The sequence below is a fragment of the Loxodonta africana genome, chromosome 14 (genome assembly GCF_030014295.1).
Source record: "Loxodonta africana isolate mLoxAfr1 chromosome 14, mLoxAfr1.hap2, whole genome shotgun sequence".
NCBI classification, from domain to species: domain Eukaryota; kingdom Metazoa; phylum Chordata; class Mammalia; order Proboscidea; family Elephantidae; genus Loxodonta; species Loxodonta africana.
The window spans coordinates 70,212,123-70,227,058 of NC_087355.1; the positions used below are offsets into that span (position 1 = coordinate 70,212,123).

At 39.6% G+C, this 14,936-nt stretch overlaps 1 protein-coding gene across 2 annotated transcripts in view; it reads left to right on the forward strand.

Annotated features, from left to right (window-relative positions):
* COL14A1 (collagen type XIV alpha 1 chain) overlaps positions 1 to 14,936 on the forward strand; it is a 224,322-nt gene that overhangs the window by 108,196 nt on the left and 101,190 nt on the right. For both annotated transcript variants that reach the window (XM_064268015.1, XM_064268016.1), the window contains exons 20-23: positions 1,382 to 1,511; positions 3,217 to 3,339; positions 6,816 to 6,965; positions 9,695 to 9,811. In XM_064268015.1, coding sequence (XP_064124085.1) covers positions 1,382 to 1,511; positions 3,217 to 3,339; positions 6,816 to 6,965; positions 9,695 to 9,811 — 520 coding nt within the window. The remainder of the gene's footprint in view (positions 1 to 1,381; positions 1,512 to 3,216; positions 3,340 to 6,815; positions 6,966 to 9,694; positions 9,812 to 14,936) is intronic.

The following is a 14,936-nucleotide window of genomic DNA, read 5'->3' on the forward strand; positions in this document are numbered from 1 at the left end:
TATTCCAAAGGAGTTATATTTAAGAGAAACACCCTGAAGAAAGCTACATCAATGGGGTAATACAAGTCAGGGCAACCACACTTCCTCCTTTACATGTCCTTAATGCTGGGCTTGTCTAACCATTCTAGGATAAAGCAGAACTCCTTTTAAAAATCTCCCTCCCAGGCCCTTGACTCCACACACCAGTAAAACCATGTGCATGCCAATGCCCTTTTCATATGAGTAGCAAAAATCATATTAATCTAATATAAAAAGCAACTACTTCAGCCTTCCTTTTTCTTTAAAAAAAAATTGCTTTTCGAGCTTAACAGTATCTTAGCAACAGCTGCTCCTGAGTTCAATTCGAGGCTTTCTAGGGCTTATTCCATGATTTATGGGTTTCTTCCCTGATCCAGAAGTAGACAGCACAGCCCTTTGCCTGCTGGCCTTTTACCCAGCCCTTGAATTGAAAAGTGTCTCCAGCTGTCTGAGTCTTGTGACTCCCTTAAGCCCGTTTGGGTCAGTTCTTAACATCCTTGTGTTTTTTCCAGCTGTGATTAAGTTCCTTAAATGGCTCAGAGACATGCCAGCATCTCACTGCTGGAGCACAGGCGGAATATTCTGTGGTTTCAGAGTTGAGAACATGTGGCTTTTCTCGTCCACAGCATTTTTTCGAGCTGCCAGAGTTTGCGCTGCAGCGCCACATGGCGTGGTTTCGCTACCACTCGTGTAGCACTGACCCCACAGCCACAATGAACTTTTTGCAGCTTTTAGAGACAGAGTGATGGTGGTTTCGGATGGAGGAAGAGATCTCCTGTCAGAAATAAAAAGCTGCAACATTTTAGTGTTGCTGGTAACTGTGTTCCAACTCAGAACACTTGGATTTAACGTGTGGTTCTGTTACTCTTGGCTAAAATCCATCCTCTCTAATTGAAAGAATGAAACGCTGGGATCAGGTTATCTCTGAAGGGATAAAGAACAGAAGGCTGAACTTTCAAAAAGATACTTCAGTAAAAAAAAAACAAAACAAAACACAACATTGAGCAAGCTGAGTTGTAGAATGAATACTCCTAAGTCATAAACACCTGCTTTCCAAATGGATCATTATTCTCCCCTTCTGAGTACTTTACAAAGAGTGAGAAGATGTTGAGGGAAAAATACTCCTTGGAGCCTTAGGGCTTCCAGTTTAAACACTCTGTGTCAGTGATGATCAGGTAAGGGTCACTGGCTGGGAGGATTTCAGAGAGAAATGGTTTTGCATGGATGCCCTTTCTTTTCTTATTACTCCCTAATCTCATCTCCTTGCTTCTGACATTTCAAAGTGCCTAAAGTGCAGCTCCATTCGTGGATCAACGGGAACAGAAATCTTCCTAAGACCGCAATCTTTTGCTTTTCTGTTCAGGTTATGGTGCTTGGAAGTCAGAACCATCTCCTTCTGAAGCCTCTGCTTTCCGATACCGAATACAAAGTCACAGTGACTCCCATCTACACTGATGGAGAAGGTGTCAGTGTCTCGGCCCCTGGGAAAACCTGTGAGTGAAGTTTTTCTCCCTTTGGTTACTAGGTGATTACCAAAAATCAGTTCTGGTTGAGTTGATTCTGACTCATGGCAACCCCGTGTGCATCAGAGTAGAACTGTGCTCCACAGGGTTATCAGTGGCTGATTTTTTGGTAGCAGATTGCCAGTCCTTTCTTCCAAGGCACCTTCGGGTGGACTCAAACTTCCAAACTTCAGGTTAACAGCCGATCACATAAACTGTGTACACCTTCCAGGGACTTCACTAATTGACTAATTACCTGGAAATGCTCATCTCCTTTGATGCACACTGAAAGAGACTGTTTAGCGTAGTGAAAGGAGCAACAGAGATAGAGACAGAAAATCTGTGTTCGAGCCTTGTCTTTACATCTATAAGCTGTGTGACTTTGGGCAAGTTGCTTGACTGCTCTGAGCTTCAGTTTGCTCATCTGTTAAAAGCTAAGACTGAAAAAAATGACATATTTTTCCTCTAACATGTCTTTCATCACAATCCTGTTGCTTCTCAAAAATGCATTCTGCACGCCTGTCCACTGTCTCTATCGAACTGCTCCATCCCAGTCCACACCCTGCTATTTCATGAAAGCACCGCAGGTTGGGCCATTTTGGGGGAGGAGGTGAGGACAGAAAGGAGGAGGGAAGGCAAAGGGGCTCTATCTAACTGCCAGTGAGCTGGGCTTCAAGCCCCCATCCTCATTTCAGTTAGAGCAGATCTACTCTTATCTGTTTTATATATTAGCAAAAACCACTATAATCTGTAGAAGGGTTCCATCACACACACAGACTCACACAAATAAAGACTGTGTAAAGACTGTTACTATATAAATGTATCTATTTATAGAAATACCATTACATATAATGATATAGTCAAATTATTTCAAAGTGTTAGTGGAGGGTCTACTTATTTTAATCAGTGGTCCACACAGTGAAATTCCATTAAGCACAAAATGATAGTATCTGTCAATATACATAATAGCTTACAAATTACTTTAATGTGCCAGAAATGGTTGATAAATGCTAACATAAAACTTCAAACAATATAGGCAATATGAAGATGATAGCATGAAGAAAACGGATAAGAATCATACCACCAGAATTAACTGTCTTTATTAACATTGCACGAACATTACCTTCAACATTGCCTTACATACGTACTTAAACGGTGGAACAGAGAGGCCCATAGACAGAACATCTTTAAGAAACACTCTTTTGTTCAATTTAACTTAAAATTCACTAAAGGAAACCAAATGACTCTGAATTTTTTGCTGAACTTCAGATAAAAGTGTTTCACCGCAGGAGCAATTATTTTTCATATTATTGTTAGGTGTCGTCGAGTCAATTTCGAATCATAGCAACCCCATGAGACAGAGTAGAACTGCCCCACTGAGTTTTCTTCTCTGTAATCCTTAAACAGATGGCCAAGTCTTTCTTCTGAGGTACCTCTGGGTGAATTCAAACTGCCTACGTTTCAGTTAGCAGGCGAGCACTTAACTGTTTGTGCCACCAGGGCTCCTTATTTTCCATATACTTAATAATTAAAATAACCACAGACTTTCAAAAGCCTTTCCTTGTGTATTTTGTGTATCTTGTTTGTACATATTTATAGCACAGTGGAAGGTTAACTTAGATTTTGTTAACAGAGGTGTAGGTTGTAAAGATGAGAGACACAATGAACCCTATTTTTCTTTTTCTTTTCTCCTCAGTACCATCGTTTGGTCCCCAAAACTTACGAGTCTCAGAGGAGTGGTATAACCGATTGCGTATTACATGGGATCCCCCACCTCCCCCTGTAAAGGGCTATAGAATTGTCTATAAACCTGTTAGTGGTAAGTCATGATTTTTAAATAAACATTATTACCGTGATTGGGGATCTAAAATGTCTTTTAAGATAAAATATTTTGTTTTGATCTATTTTTTGTTCTGTCTTTTAAAGAAATGGGAAATGTGTCTTACCTGTTTCGGAAAAAAAATTTTTTTCCTAGTAAAATCATCAGAGTGATGACCCTACACAGACAATGTTGGGCAAGTTAGTGGTCAGGTTATGTACTTGGTATACACCTCACCTACACAGCCATGTACACCCCAAGCAAGGAACCAATCTAAGGAAATCTTGACCCTACAGGAATAGGACATTTTATGGCTCAGTAGATACATTATGTCTTAACATTTGGAATCTCTTAATTTCTAATCCTTCTGCTTTGCCTTGGGTTAATTGGAAAAATTCCGTTTATAAACTCTCAGCCTCCACATTTTAGAAACTGTATTCCAGGATAAAACTCATCAATGCCCTAGGGTTGAGGTAATAAGAGCTTTTTTCCACCAGCCTCCTAGCTTGATAAAGAGACCCCTTCTCCTCTCCTTCCCCATGATATTACATGTGAAGACAGAAGAAGGACCCAAATGGGGGCAGATTGCTCCTTTGGTCCACATTCCTGTGGAGAGGAGGACATGTGCCCTGAGTAGCTATTATAATGGCATCTCCTGACACTTAGCCTTTTATGGACATTAAGATATGGGAATGTTTGAGTTCATGCCAAACATGTGGGATTTTGCACGGGATCATTTCCATTTAAAATGGATATTTCAAGGGTCTTCTCAGTTTTCTAGATCCAGGCCTTAGGCACACTGGTTGTTCAGCAGGAAGGGGTTGTCAAATTATTTCTCTCAATTTGGCAGGAAGATTTTAAAAACATTCTTTGGGCCATATAAAAAAATGCTTCCTGCCCACAAAAACTCCATTAGTCTCAGTCTACAGACTGAGAAGTTGTTCTTGCCTCTGGAACAATTTCTATCCAGCATTTTCTCTTGGGTCCTGCTACCCAGGAGCTTTTGATTCCATGGTGATAGAACTAAAGTACTCCCACCTCCAGACCATGGTCTCAAGGAACGTCTAGTTCAATAGTTTACAAAGAAAATGCTCTACATTCTACTTTGGTGAGTAGTGTGTGGGGTCTTAAAAGCTTGTAAGTGGCCATCTAAGATACTACACTGGTCTCACCCCTTCGGGTGCAAGGGAGAGTGAAGGAAACCAGACAGAAGGGAAAGGTTAGGTCAAAGGGTTAATGAATCACAGGTGCCACAGCCTCCACCAGACTGGGTCCAGCACAGCCAGATGGCGCCCGGCTCCCGCCACCAGCTGTTCTGACAGGGAGCACAATAGACGGTCCTAAATAGGGCTGAATAAAAACGTAGAACAAAATTCTAACTCACACACTCACAAAAAAAACCAGGCTTACTGGTCTCACAGAGACTGTAGAAAGCCCGGGCATGGTGTCCGGACACCCTTTTAGCTCAGTAATGAAGTCACTCCTGAGGTTCGCCCTTCAACTAAAGATTAGGCAAGCCCATAAAACAAAAGGAGACTAAATGGGCACATCAGCATATGGGCAAGGACATGAAGGCAGGAGGGGACAGGAAAGTTGGTAATGGGGAGCCCAAGGTCGAGAAGGGGAGAGTGTTGACGTGGGAATGGCAACTAATGTCACAAAACAGTATGTGTGTTAATTCTTTAATGAGAATCTAGTTTGCTCTGTAAACCTTTATCTGAAGTACAATAAAAAAAAATGATAATAAAATAACCATTATTTATAATGAAAGAAGGAGAAAATAATAGGACGGGGAACTATTGGTTTAAGTGAATCTGATATTTCTCTTCCTCACTTTTGGGGCCTCCCTTTCAGCTAGGCGAGACCCTGTGACTCAGTTCTACCGAGAGAGACCCAAACAGAAGTAGGTGGCAAGAAGGTGATCATAATTCTAGAGCTGTGTCGCTTACTTCATAACCATGAGGAAAAGGCCAAGAGAATTGGCCCTGAGCTGCTGAACCAACACCAGCATCACCAACTTTCCTACTAGTGAAAATATAAATTCCATTTGTTTTAGCCACCTGATCAAAAAAAAAAAAAAATACCCCACCTCCAATTTGTCCCAACAAAACTCCCTATTAACCGTGAAAATGAAATAGCAGTGACAAACTCTGGATTCACTAGCCTGCTCAAGATTTATTTTTTGGGATGCACTGTGAATTTTTAGTCCCTTTGTTTTTTTTTTTTTTTTTGCCTTTGGCTGTAGGCATGGATTATATTGCAAGACAGTCTTGCTGAATTTGTTCTTTGGACCATCTTACAAATATTTATCAGGTTTTCTAGAGGCAAATAGCTGTGTTTTAGGCCAATGGTTATTAATCAGTGTGATTGCTGACAACTTGGAGATTGTCACAACTTAGGGGTCAGGGTGCTACTGGCATCTAGTGGGTGCTGCTAAACATCCTACAGTTCACAGTACTCCTTTTCCCACCCCAGAAGAAAGAATTATCCATCCCAAAACATCAGTGGTGCCAAGGTTTGAGGAACCCTGTTCTAGGCCAGGTGGGAAGATTGTATGCATTCATTTGCACCATGGTTAATTCTTAGTCTTTAGGGCATGGAAAAATCATTACTGAGGTAGCACATCCACTAAAAAACCATTGCTGTTGAGGCAATTTCGACTTATAGTGACCCCTACAGGACAGGGTAGAACTGTCCCACAGAGTTTCCAAGGAGCGGCCTGGATATAGTACATAGAATATAAATATATGTAAATATATTGTTGGAAGGAGGCTTCTGGAGGAAAAAGTAAGTACTTTAGGAACTTGTCATTAACTCAAAACCTTTGAAGAATGGTGGAAGACTCAGGCCTTAGCAAGAAATGTTTCTCATGCTTAATCTAAGACCCAACTGGACTGAAGCATAGGTGCAGGTGGAAAGGCAGGAAAAAGCCAGCTGGTTAAGGGTCTTGGAATAAGAGTATCATCTGTCTGGTATTAAAAATCATGGTTAGAACTGCAGTGGTGTCAGACATGCTGGTCTCCTCTGTGGCAAAGTGTTGTCCGTGAGAAGATTGGCTGGTACCACACTTGCATGCTTGCTGAGGAGAAGTAGGGTGTCTGAGAAGGGGCAGTTGAGAATGATATCTTCAGTTTAGCAAGTGCCTCAATTACCTATAGCAACATAGTAGCTCTACTGTGAAGACCTCACAAGATGGTGGATGGTGGATTGCAAGGGAGACCAGTTCTTTGAATAAGCCCCAGGGAAAGATATATATTTGAGAAAAGAACTAGGTCGCTTCAAAAACCTCTAGCGTGGCAATCAGGTTAAGTAGATTATAGAGCTAGATGGACTGAATTCAAATCCTAGCCTTCTTATTTTCCTGCTGTGTAATCCTGGGCAACTAAAACACAGTTGAATAAGTAGAATTTGCTTCAAGAGTGCTTTCAATTTTGCATATTCTGTTGTAACTGAAATACACTCTTTCCGTCCTTTAGTTCCTGGCCCAACATTGGAAACTTTTGTGGGAGCTGACATTAACACCATTCTTATCACAAACCTTCTCAGCGGGATGGACTACAATGTGAAAATATTTGCCTCCCAGGCCTCAGGCTACAGCGACGCTCTGACAGGCGTGGTGAAAACACGTAAGACTGATGTCCTGTCCCCTCAGCCCCCACCTGTGGTTCTGCTCCTTTGTTTTCACTGTAACTCAGCCTCTTCTTCAATTTGGCAGTTGGGTTTTCTTTTCTCAGTGTTGCACGTTCTGGATAGGGTTTGGGGGAAAGAGAGTATGCCCTTTACTTGGGGCTGTGGTTAGGATTCCTGGTTGGCAGATGAGATGTCAGTACCTGGCATTCAAATATACTTAGTGATTGCAGATAGGGTTTCCTTCTGGAAAGTGTTTGTTGGGATTTTTCAAATTAGGTGAAATTTTCCAACTAACCCGTGCCCAACAAGGCCAACCCCAGTTGAAGATGGGTGAGGGGGAAGTTTGTCTTTCTCAGAGCCTTTACCTCATCCCTCCTCATATACACGTATATACACGCACCATCCACAAGAAGTACGTGCACCATTCTCAGCACTTTCTTCTCTACTCTTTGATGGGCTTTCATGCTGTCTGCCACCATCTGGGACTTCTCACTGGCACACACCACTTCCAGATACCCACGGCATATTGCAGTGTTTTACAAACTTCAGCATGTGTGTTCCATATTCCTGATGTTTATCATACCTCCACACCATCTGTTTAATACAGCACTTTAAATAAACTTAGTTTTTTAAAATACCTTCAAAAACCCATGCAATTACCCTAAGCGGAAAGTCAATATTTTTATACACATTGAAGATAGTACATGAATTACCGAAATAAAACCAGTTCATCCTGAGTGCTGTCATCAGTACGTGCATCTCACTTGAGAATAATAGTCATGGTATAATTGAAAGAATAAGCCTTGAATCTTCTATTTATTAGCTATGACCTTAAGCAGATTTCTTAACCTCTCTGAGCCCAAGTTTTCTCAAGTCTAAAATGAAGATAATATCAACCAGTTTATGGGCTGATTGTGAGGATTAAAGAGATTGTATAAAGTGCCTGGGATATAGCAATCACCCAAGGAAATAACTATTACTGTTGTTATTGTTGAAATAATTGTGGTTTATGTACTTGACCCCATTTTTCAACCTCATCCCTATTCAAATAATTCATCTGTTAGAGTTCCAGGCAAGAGTTGGGGCGAATGTCAAGCCAGACTTACAGTCACCCTGGATTTCCCATAGGATCAGTCCTTTCACCAGAGGAGGCTACCTGAATTTTTCTTTCATGGAATACTTTGAGACCTTACGGGCTAGATACTAAATAAATTTAATCTAAAAGACATAGTCTCTGTCTTCAACTGATCTAGAAAGCCTGTGGTCTGTGGCTTTGATCTTGTACTTGGCTGTTGAAATGATACTGTTCTGGGTACCACTGTGACCTCCCAGTAGCGAGCTTTTCCTTAGGAACACCATAGAAGGCCCTTTGCAGTCTCCCTTCTTCTGTCTTCTCCCTCTTTCTCTAGCTCATCTTTATTTTCCTCTCTAGGTTACCTTACCTTTTCTCTGTCTGTGCCATTTTTTCTGTGTCTTTGATTTTTTAGTGGTTTCTCTCCCATTATGCTTCCTTTTCTCTCCTCATTCTGTCCTCTTCTCGCTGCTTCCCTCTTCTTTCTCTCCCTTAAAAAATAACGTTGATTGCTGCAAACGTTTTAAAAGATTGAGAGTATTGAATTGTTTTATATTTCTATCTTTAAAGTACAAATGAGATGGGATTTTCTTCTTAATCTCTCTCCCAAGCAAAATAAAAACCCCCACAATCTCAAAGAAATTAAATGAAAGCGTATTTTATTTAGTGCAGTTATATGAATCATTATTGAGCTACCTTTTTTGTGGAGAGGGGGGAGAGGGGTTGTTTGATTGGCCTTGGTTAAAAAAAAAAAAAAAGGTCTGCCCACTCTGACCTAACAGAAACAAACAATATAAAAGAAAGAAGTTGAGATGAGACGACATTATTTCAACCATCCTGAAAAAATAATTTTAAGCTATTTTTATTTCATGATGTTGTTAAATGAGAAGGAGAAGTATGGAAAAATTTTATGAGTGGAAGTGAGAAATCATTAGGGAAAGTAAATATTATCAATTTTCTCCTTTTGCTCCTTGCATCTACATGAGAAACAGCCAAGCATACCCCTCTATTGTACTGGAGAGAGAATATTTTTACAGCTTCCAAAAAAAAAAAAAAAAAAAACCCTTGTTGTGATCACTTTTGCATATCTAAGATTAGTAAGAATATACACATTTGTTTTTTATATTATCTCGATATCTGTATAAACTTTTTCATATCTTAATGTTTCCAAAAGTTGTCCGTTCTCATTTAATCACGTTTTGATGACCAGTTCTTTTGAAGCTGCCCCTGTTTGGGTTACATCTCTGCTGTGTCTGCTTAAGCCTTAAGTCTTACTTAAGCCATGGCTATCTTTTTTCAGTGGCGGATAATTACATTGTCTATGTAATCTCGTTACAAAAGTATTATATATTTATTGTGGAGTATTTAGAAAGCAAACAAGTAACGAGGGAAGATTAAAAATCACCCATAAATTCACCATCCATTGCATCTGACATTTTTCCTGTACATACATATTGCCTTCTACATTTACAAATAATCAGAACATACCAGATATGTTTTGCAGCCTGCTTTTCCGGGCCATAAAATAATTATCTTTTGTACACTAATTTCTTGTGAGTTGATGGATTTCCTGCCTTGGCATCTGGAGCATTAAACGGGACTTTTGTGGCATTGTCTATTGTGTGACATAGTTATGTTTCTGTTTCATTGTAGTGCCCTTGGATGTGACCAATCTCCAAGCCAACCACATTGAAATGACCAGCTTGTGTGCTCAGTGGGAGGTGCACCGTCACGCCACAGCCTACAGGATAGTTATAGAATCCCTCCAGGGTAAGCACAATCCATCACATATTTTTCTGCCAAACAGTAGGATACTTTACTGTTGTTGTTGATGTTAGCTGCCATTGAGTCAGCCCCCAACTCATGGTGACTGTATGCACAATGACGCTGAACACTGCATAGTCCTGTGCCATCCTCATGATTGGCCAGGGATTGTACCGTTGTTTTCATTGGTTGATTTTTTGGAAGTAGATGACCAGGCCTTGCTTCCTAGTCTGTCTTAGTCTAGAAGCTCCTCTGACACCCATTCAGCATCATAGCAACAATCAAGCCTTCACTGAGGGATGAGTCATGGCTGTGCATGAGATGCATTGGCCGGGAATCGAACCCTGATCTCCTGCGCGGGAGGTGAGAATTCTACCACTAAACTACTACTGCCTCCACATTTGTGTACTTAGTTTTATGATAATCACTGTGGAGAATGCGTGAGTAACATCAGACAAGAATCCTCCTATTTGGAGGCAATATTAGTTAATCATATAAAAATACGATTTAACCTCTCCAAACCTCCATTTTCCCAACTGTTAATAGATATGATACCAACCTTATAGGATTCTGTGAGGATTAAGCTGAGAGAATCCATTTAAAGCATTTACACATAGTAAGCCCTCAAGAAATGTAAGTTTTTTGGTCGTAGGAGCAAAAGAGCTGGGAATAGCATACATTAAAATAATAATATAGCACTGTAATGTTGGCATTGTCTCTAATTTTGGGGATCTAGGTTTGAATTTAATGTTTTTCTTAGTGTTTCTTTTTACTTTGGGTAATAATTGGTGAAGAACAAACTCATCAGTAGATGGTATGTCTACGCCATCATGAACAAGTTCTTCAGCTTCCCAGTTCTCAAGAACATCTAAAATTTGGAACTTTGTTCCAAGATGAAACACTAGAATGTCTCCTCATCATTGTTAAAAATATGAAGATCAATAAAATGCTGATTGCAGAAAAGTGAGTTTTGGACACCTGTTAATCCTTTTTTTTTTTTCCCCTTATTAGCATAGATAGTATTCAGAAGGTGAGATCAAATAATAAAAATTACTTTAAAGAGATTTTTATAAACAGTAGAAAAGGTATGTTTTGTTTCTTGGTGGGTTATAGGCAAAACTAGAGAATCCCAAATGAATTTTTTTTTTTAAATCTTTCAAACTTGGTAGTTAAATGGTTAAAATAGAGCCCTCTCTTCCTGAACAAGTGGTAACTAGTTTCCCCATTAAAAGAGCTGAATGAAGCAACTAACTCTTCAGGATAGGACTAGGTTTAGTACCCCATATCTCTGGCTATAACTACATTCAAAACCCATAAATATCATTCTTGTTCCAGTCCCTAAAAGTGGAAAGCATTTGGACATGTATCCCCTTTATAATATGAGCCGAGGTAGGGGCAACATTCTAGAAGAAATTCCTGCCAACCCCCACCAAGGCATTGTCTGGATAGATATGCTAAGCCACTACTTACTTTAATCCCTGTGTGTGATGTAAGAATCCCTTCAGGATGACATAGACTAAACTTTTGGGAGTGGCTTTAATCCAGAATGAACGCTGAGAAAGAGAAAGTCAAGACAAGTCACATGGATTTTGTGGTGATATAAATATGACTTAGAGGATACTTAAGCAGAAGTAGTTGAAAGATAGGCAACTATTTATGAAACAGAACTCTAAAGCCTTGAGAAGCTTTGTTTGATTTATTTTTATAAAGCTAGCCTAAGTCACAATTTTAGAAGTGTAGAAGTATACATTTGTAAATTATAGAAGTGTTGACATTTAATGGCCTTTGTTAATCTTAAAAAAAAAAAAAGTATAAAAGTCAAACCCCCAAACTACCCCACAGTATTTTTACCTTTTTATATGATTTAAGAAGTTGAAATAAAGGGATCTATGGATATTTGTTGTCTTTCATAAAAATTGTAATTCTATAGACTGACATAATGATATATCAAAACTGGCCTTATCAATGGAATTAATGAGATCCTGTTAAGTATTTTTATTAAGTAGTTTTAATTCAGAGTGTTTGGATTTTTACGGTAGATTCTTATGGTAGAGTGTGACTCGTGTGTCTGATGACATTGATCTGGTGATCTAAAGCCTCAATAAGCTCTTCCTGAAGCCAGGATCTTTGCTGGCAAAAATACAAGTTCACATTTCCTTCCTATCTTCAAGTTAAGCTAACTTGTCCTCTTCAGTGTTATGTGCAGGCTGCCAGAATCCTCTTTGAGCCATGATAGTCTCGGTTAAACAAGAGTGAACAAAAGTTCTGTACAATTTATTTCTCATCAATGTTTATAGCTGAGAGAATTATGAGCTCCATTTGCCTTCATCTCATTCACCCAGTTGTCTTACTTAATATTGTTAATCAACTGGACAGCAACTTCTAGTTTACAGCCACAAAAAGGAGTGTTTAGGGGAATGAAGGTGGGGATGGCAGTAGAGAATATGTTTAGAGTTTTTTAAGTTTTTTTTTTAAATTGTATTTTGGATGCAGGTTTACAAAACAAATTAGTTTCTCATTAAACAATTAATGCACTTATTGTTTTGTGACATTGGTTGCTATATTAAGACTTTTTTTTTAAAAAAAAAACTTAAAGAGCTTAGATCAAGAAATAGTCTTTTCACTTTGGAGTGTTCCCGAGTTAGATTGAGTTTCTTTATCTTACAGAGAAATGTGGTCACCATCCTGATTCACTGCCTTTGAGGAAATTTGTGGTCAGATGACCGTTCTTCCATGGGCAAATGAACCCCAGAGCCGCAGCTGTTTTGCTTCTGTAATATCTCCCATTAGCTACGTGTTGCCTCTGCAAAAATTTCAGTCCTTCACTCTACTCAAAAGCAACACTAGGGAGAACTGGGACCCAGTTCTGCCATGTGTTGGAGAAAAGTTATATCCCAGGGTAACCCATTTATGAGTGCCTAGTGGTTAAGAGCTTAGCTCCTAACCAAAATGTCAGAAGTTTGAATCCACCAGCCACCAGGCAGTTCTACTCTGTCCTATAGGTTCGCTGTGAGTTGGAATTGAATTGACTGCAATGGGTATGCCAAATGCCTACTGTTTGGTAGACATTTTTTCCAGCTTTAATATATTTCCCACGACCTGGTCATGTGCACTTTGAGATAAAGGAGTTGTTCTGAGATGAAGTCATTGCTGTAACCACAACTGCTGGTCAGTCGTCTTCTCTGGGCTTCAGTATTTCTAAAATTACTTCTTTTAAGCCTATTAAGTTGGTGTTGGCGAAGAATATTGAATATACCATGGACTGCCAAAAGAACGAACAAATCTGTCTTAGTAGAAGTACAACCGGAATGCTCCTTAGAAGGAAGGATGGCGAGACTGCATCTTACACACTTTGTACGTGTTGTCAGGAGGAATCAGTCCCTGGAGAAGGACATCATGCTTTGCAAAGTACAGGGTCAGTGGAAAAGAGGAAGAGCCTTAACGAGGTGGATTGGCACAGTGGCTGCAACAGTGAGTTCAAGCATAACAATGATTGTAAGGATGGTGCAGGACCGGGCAGTGTTTCACTCTGTTGTGCGTAGGGTTGCTATGAGTCGGAACCAACTGGACGGCACCTAACAACAACAACAACGAACCTATTAATGGAGGCAATACATAGAAATCTCCGAGGTTTTTGTTATTAAAATAGCTAAGTTGTATTATTCCAGATTGTTTGTTTGTTTGCAAGTGGCACCAACCCAGATGAAAAGGACTTAAGCAAAAGGGTTAATTTATTGGCTGATATGTTGAGAAGACCAAAGAGTATTTGGCTTCAGGAATATCTGGATCTAGGTGTTCACACAATGTCACCAAAATTAAATCTTGCTCCATCGCTTTGCTCTGCTTTCCTCTGCCTTCATTCTCAGGCAGGTCATATAAGGTGACTCCAATCAGACCCATAATTATATCATCTCAATTTAACAGGCTTAATAAAAAGAGAGCTTCTCTTTCTCAGTAGTTGCAACAAAAGTCTAGGTACTGAGTCATATCGACCTTGTTTGGGTCACGGGCCCCTAAACCTGTCATCGAGTCCAAGTACATGAAAGAAACCAAACGTCCAGAACTCTTGCCTCCCACCCTTGTTATCTGGTGTTGGGTGAATATTCAGTTCTCTCCCAAACCAATAAGACCAAGAGTAGGAAGGAATGGACCCAAAGAAAGAGGGATTAAATGTTAAGACATGCAGAAACAACAGATGTCTTCTACCCACGTAAATATTATGGCATTTTTATAGCCAAGAAAGAAAGAAAGAAAGAAACAAAAAAGATTACTGAAAGGGACAAGGTCCTTTCAGGAGACAGTGAAATAAAATCTGCTTTTGAGTCAGTCATCTAGTTGCCAAATTAAGTGTAGGCTTTTGGGTTAATTCCAGGACAGACCAAAGTGAGAGACTTTCAATTGGTCTGGAATAACTCAGAACCCTGCGAGAGCCTCCATTAATTCTGCAGAGGCTCCGGGGTTCTTTCCCTCTTTCCAGCTGTTTTTGAGTTGACTTCGCACCTGAAGTTGGGTATAGAGGTTTTTCTTCAAGTTCAAGCACTTATGTGCCAAATAAACCCAAATACTGTATTCTCCCCTTAATTACTGCAAGTTGAACTTCTTTGTAATATCCTAGAAAAGGGTTCAAGGGATGTTCCACCTTGTCTTCTGCCTTTAGGTGTTGATGTGTCAGTTTCGCCCTATCATCCATTCACTAGGACAGAGAATTACAATATAGTGGAAAGTCTATCTTACTAGGTATGAGAATCAAGTAAACACATCCTGTGGAGCAAAACCTATTCTCAAGATTCGACTTGTTGAAGCAGTGGCTTTATGGTTTGGAGATCAGGGCATTTGAGAGATCTAAGGAGTGAAAGTATTTATGTCATAACATTCCAGCACAGTAGTTTCTTGACAGCTGAGTACCCTTGGTTTGTGAATCTGAGAAATTATTCACGGGACGTTTTGGTGAATTAAGTTGGTGGTATCATTATCATCATCATAATAACCAAGAGAAAAATTTAACCTTGCTTTAAAAGAATGAATGCATAAATACACAATTTTTTTCTGCTCCAAAATAAGAAATTAACTTATGCCTTTTGGCACAAGGGGTTGAGGAAATTAGTCATCATTTGATCAGTTTAAATGTTTT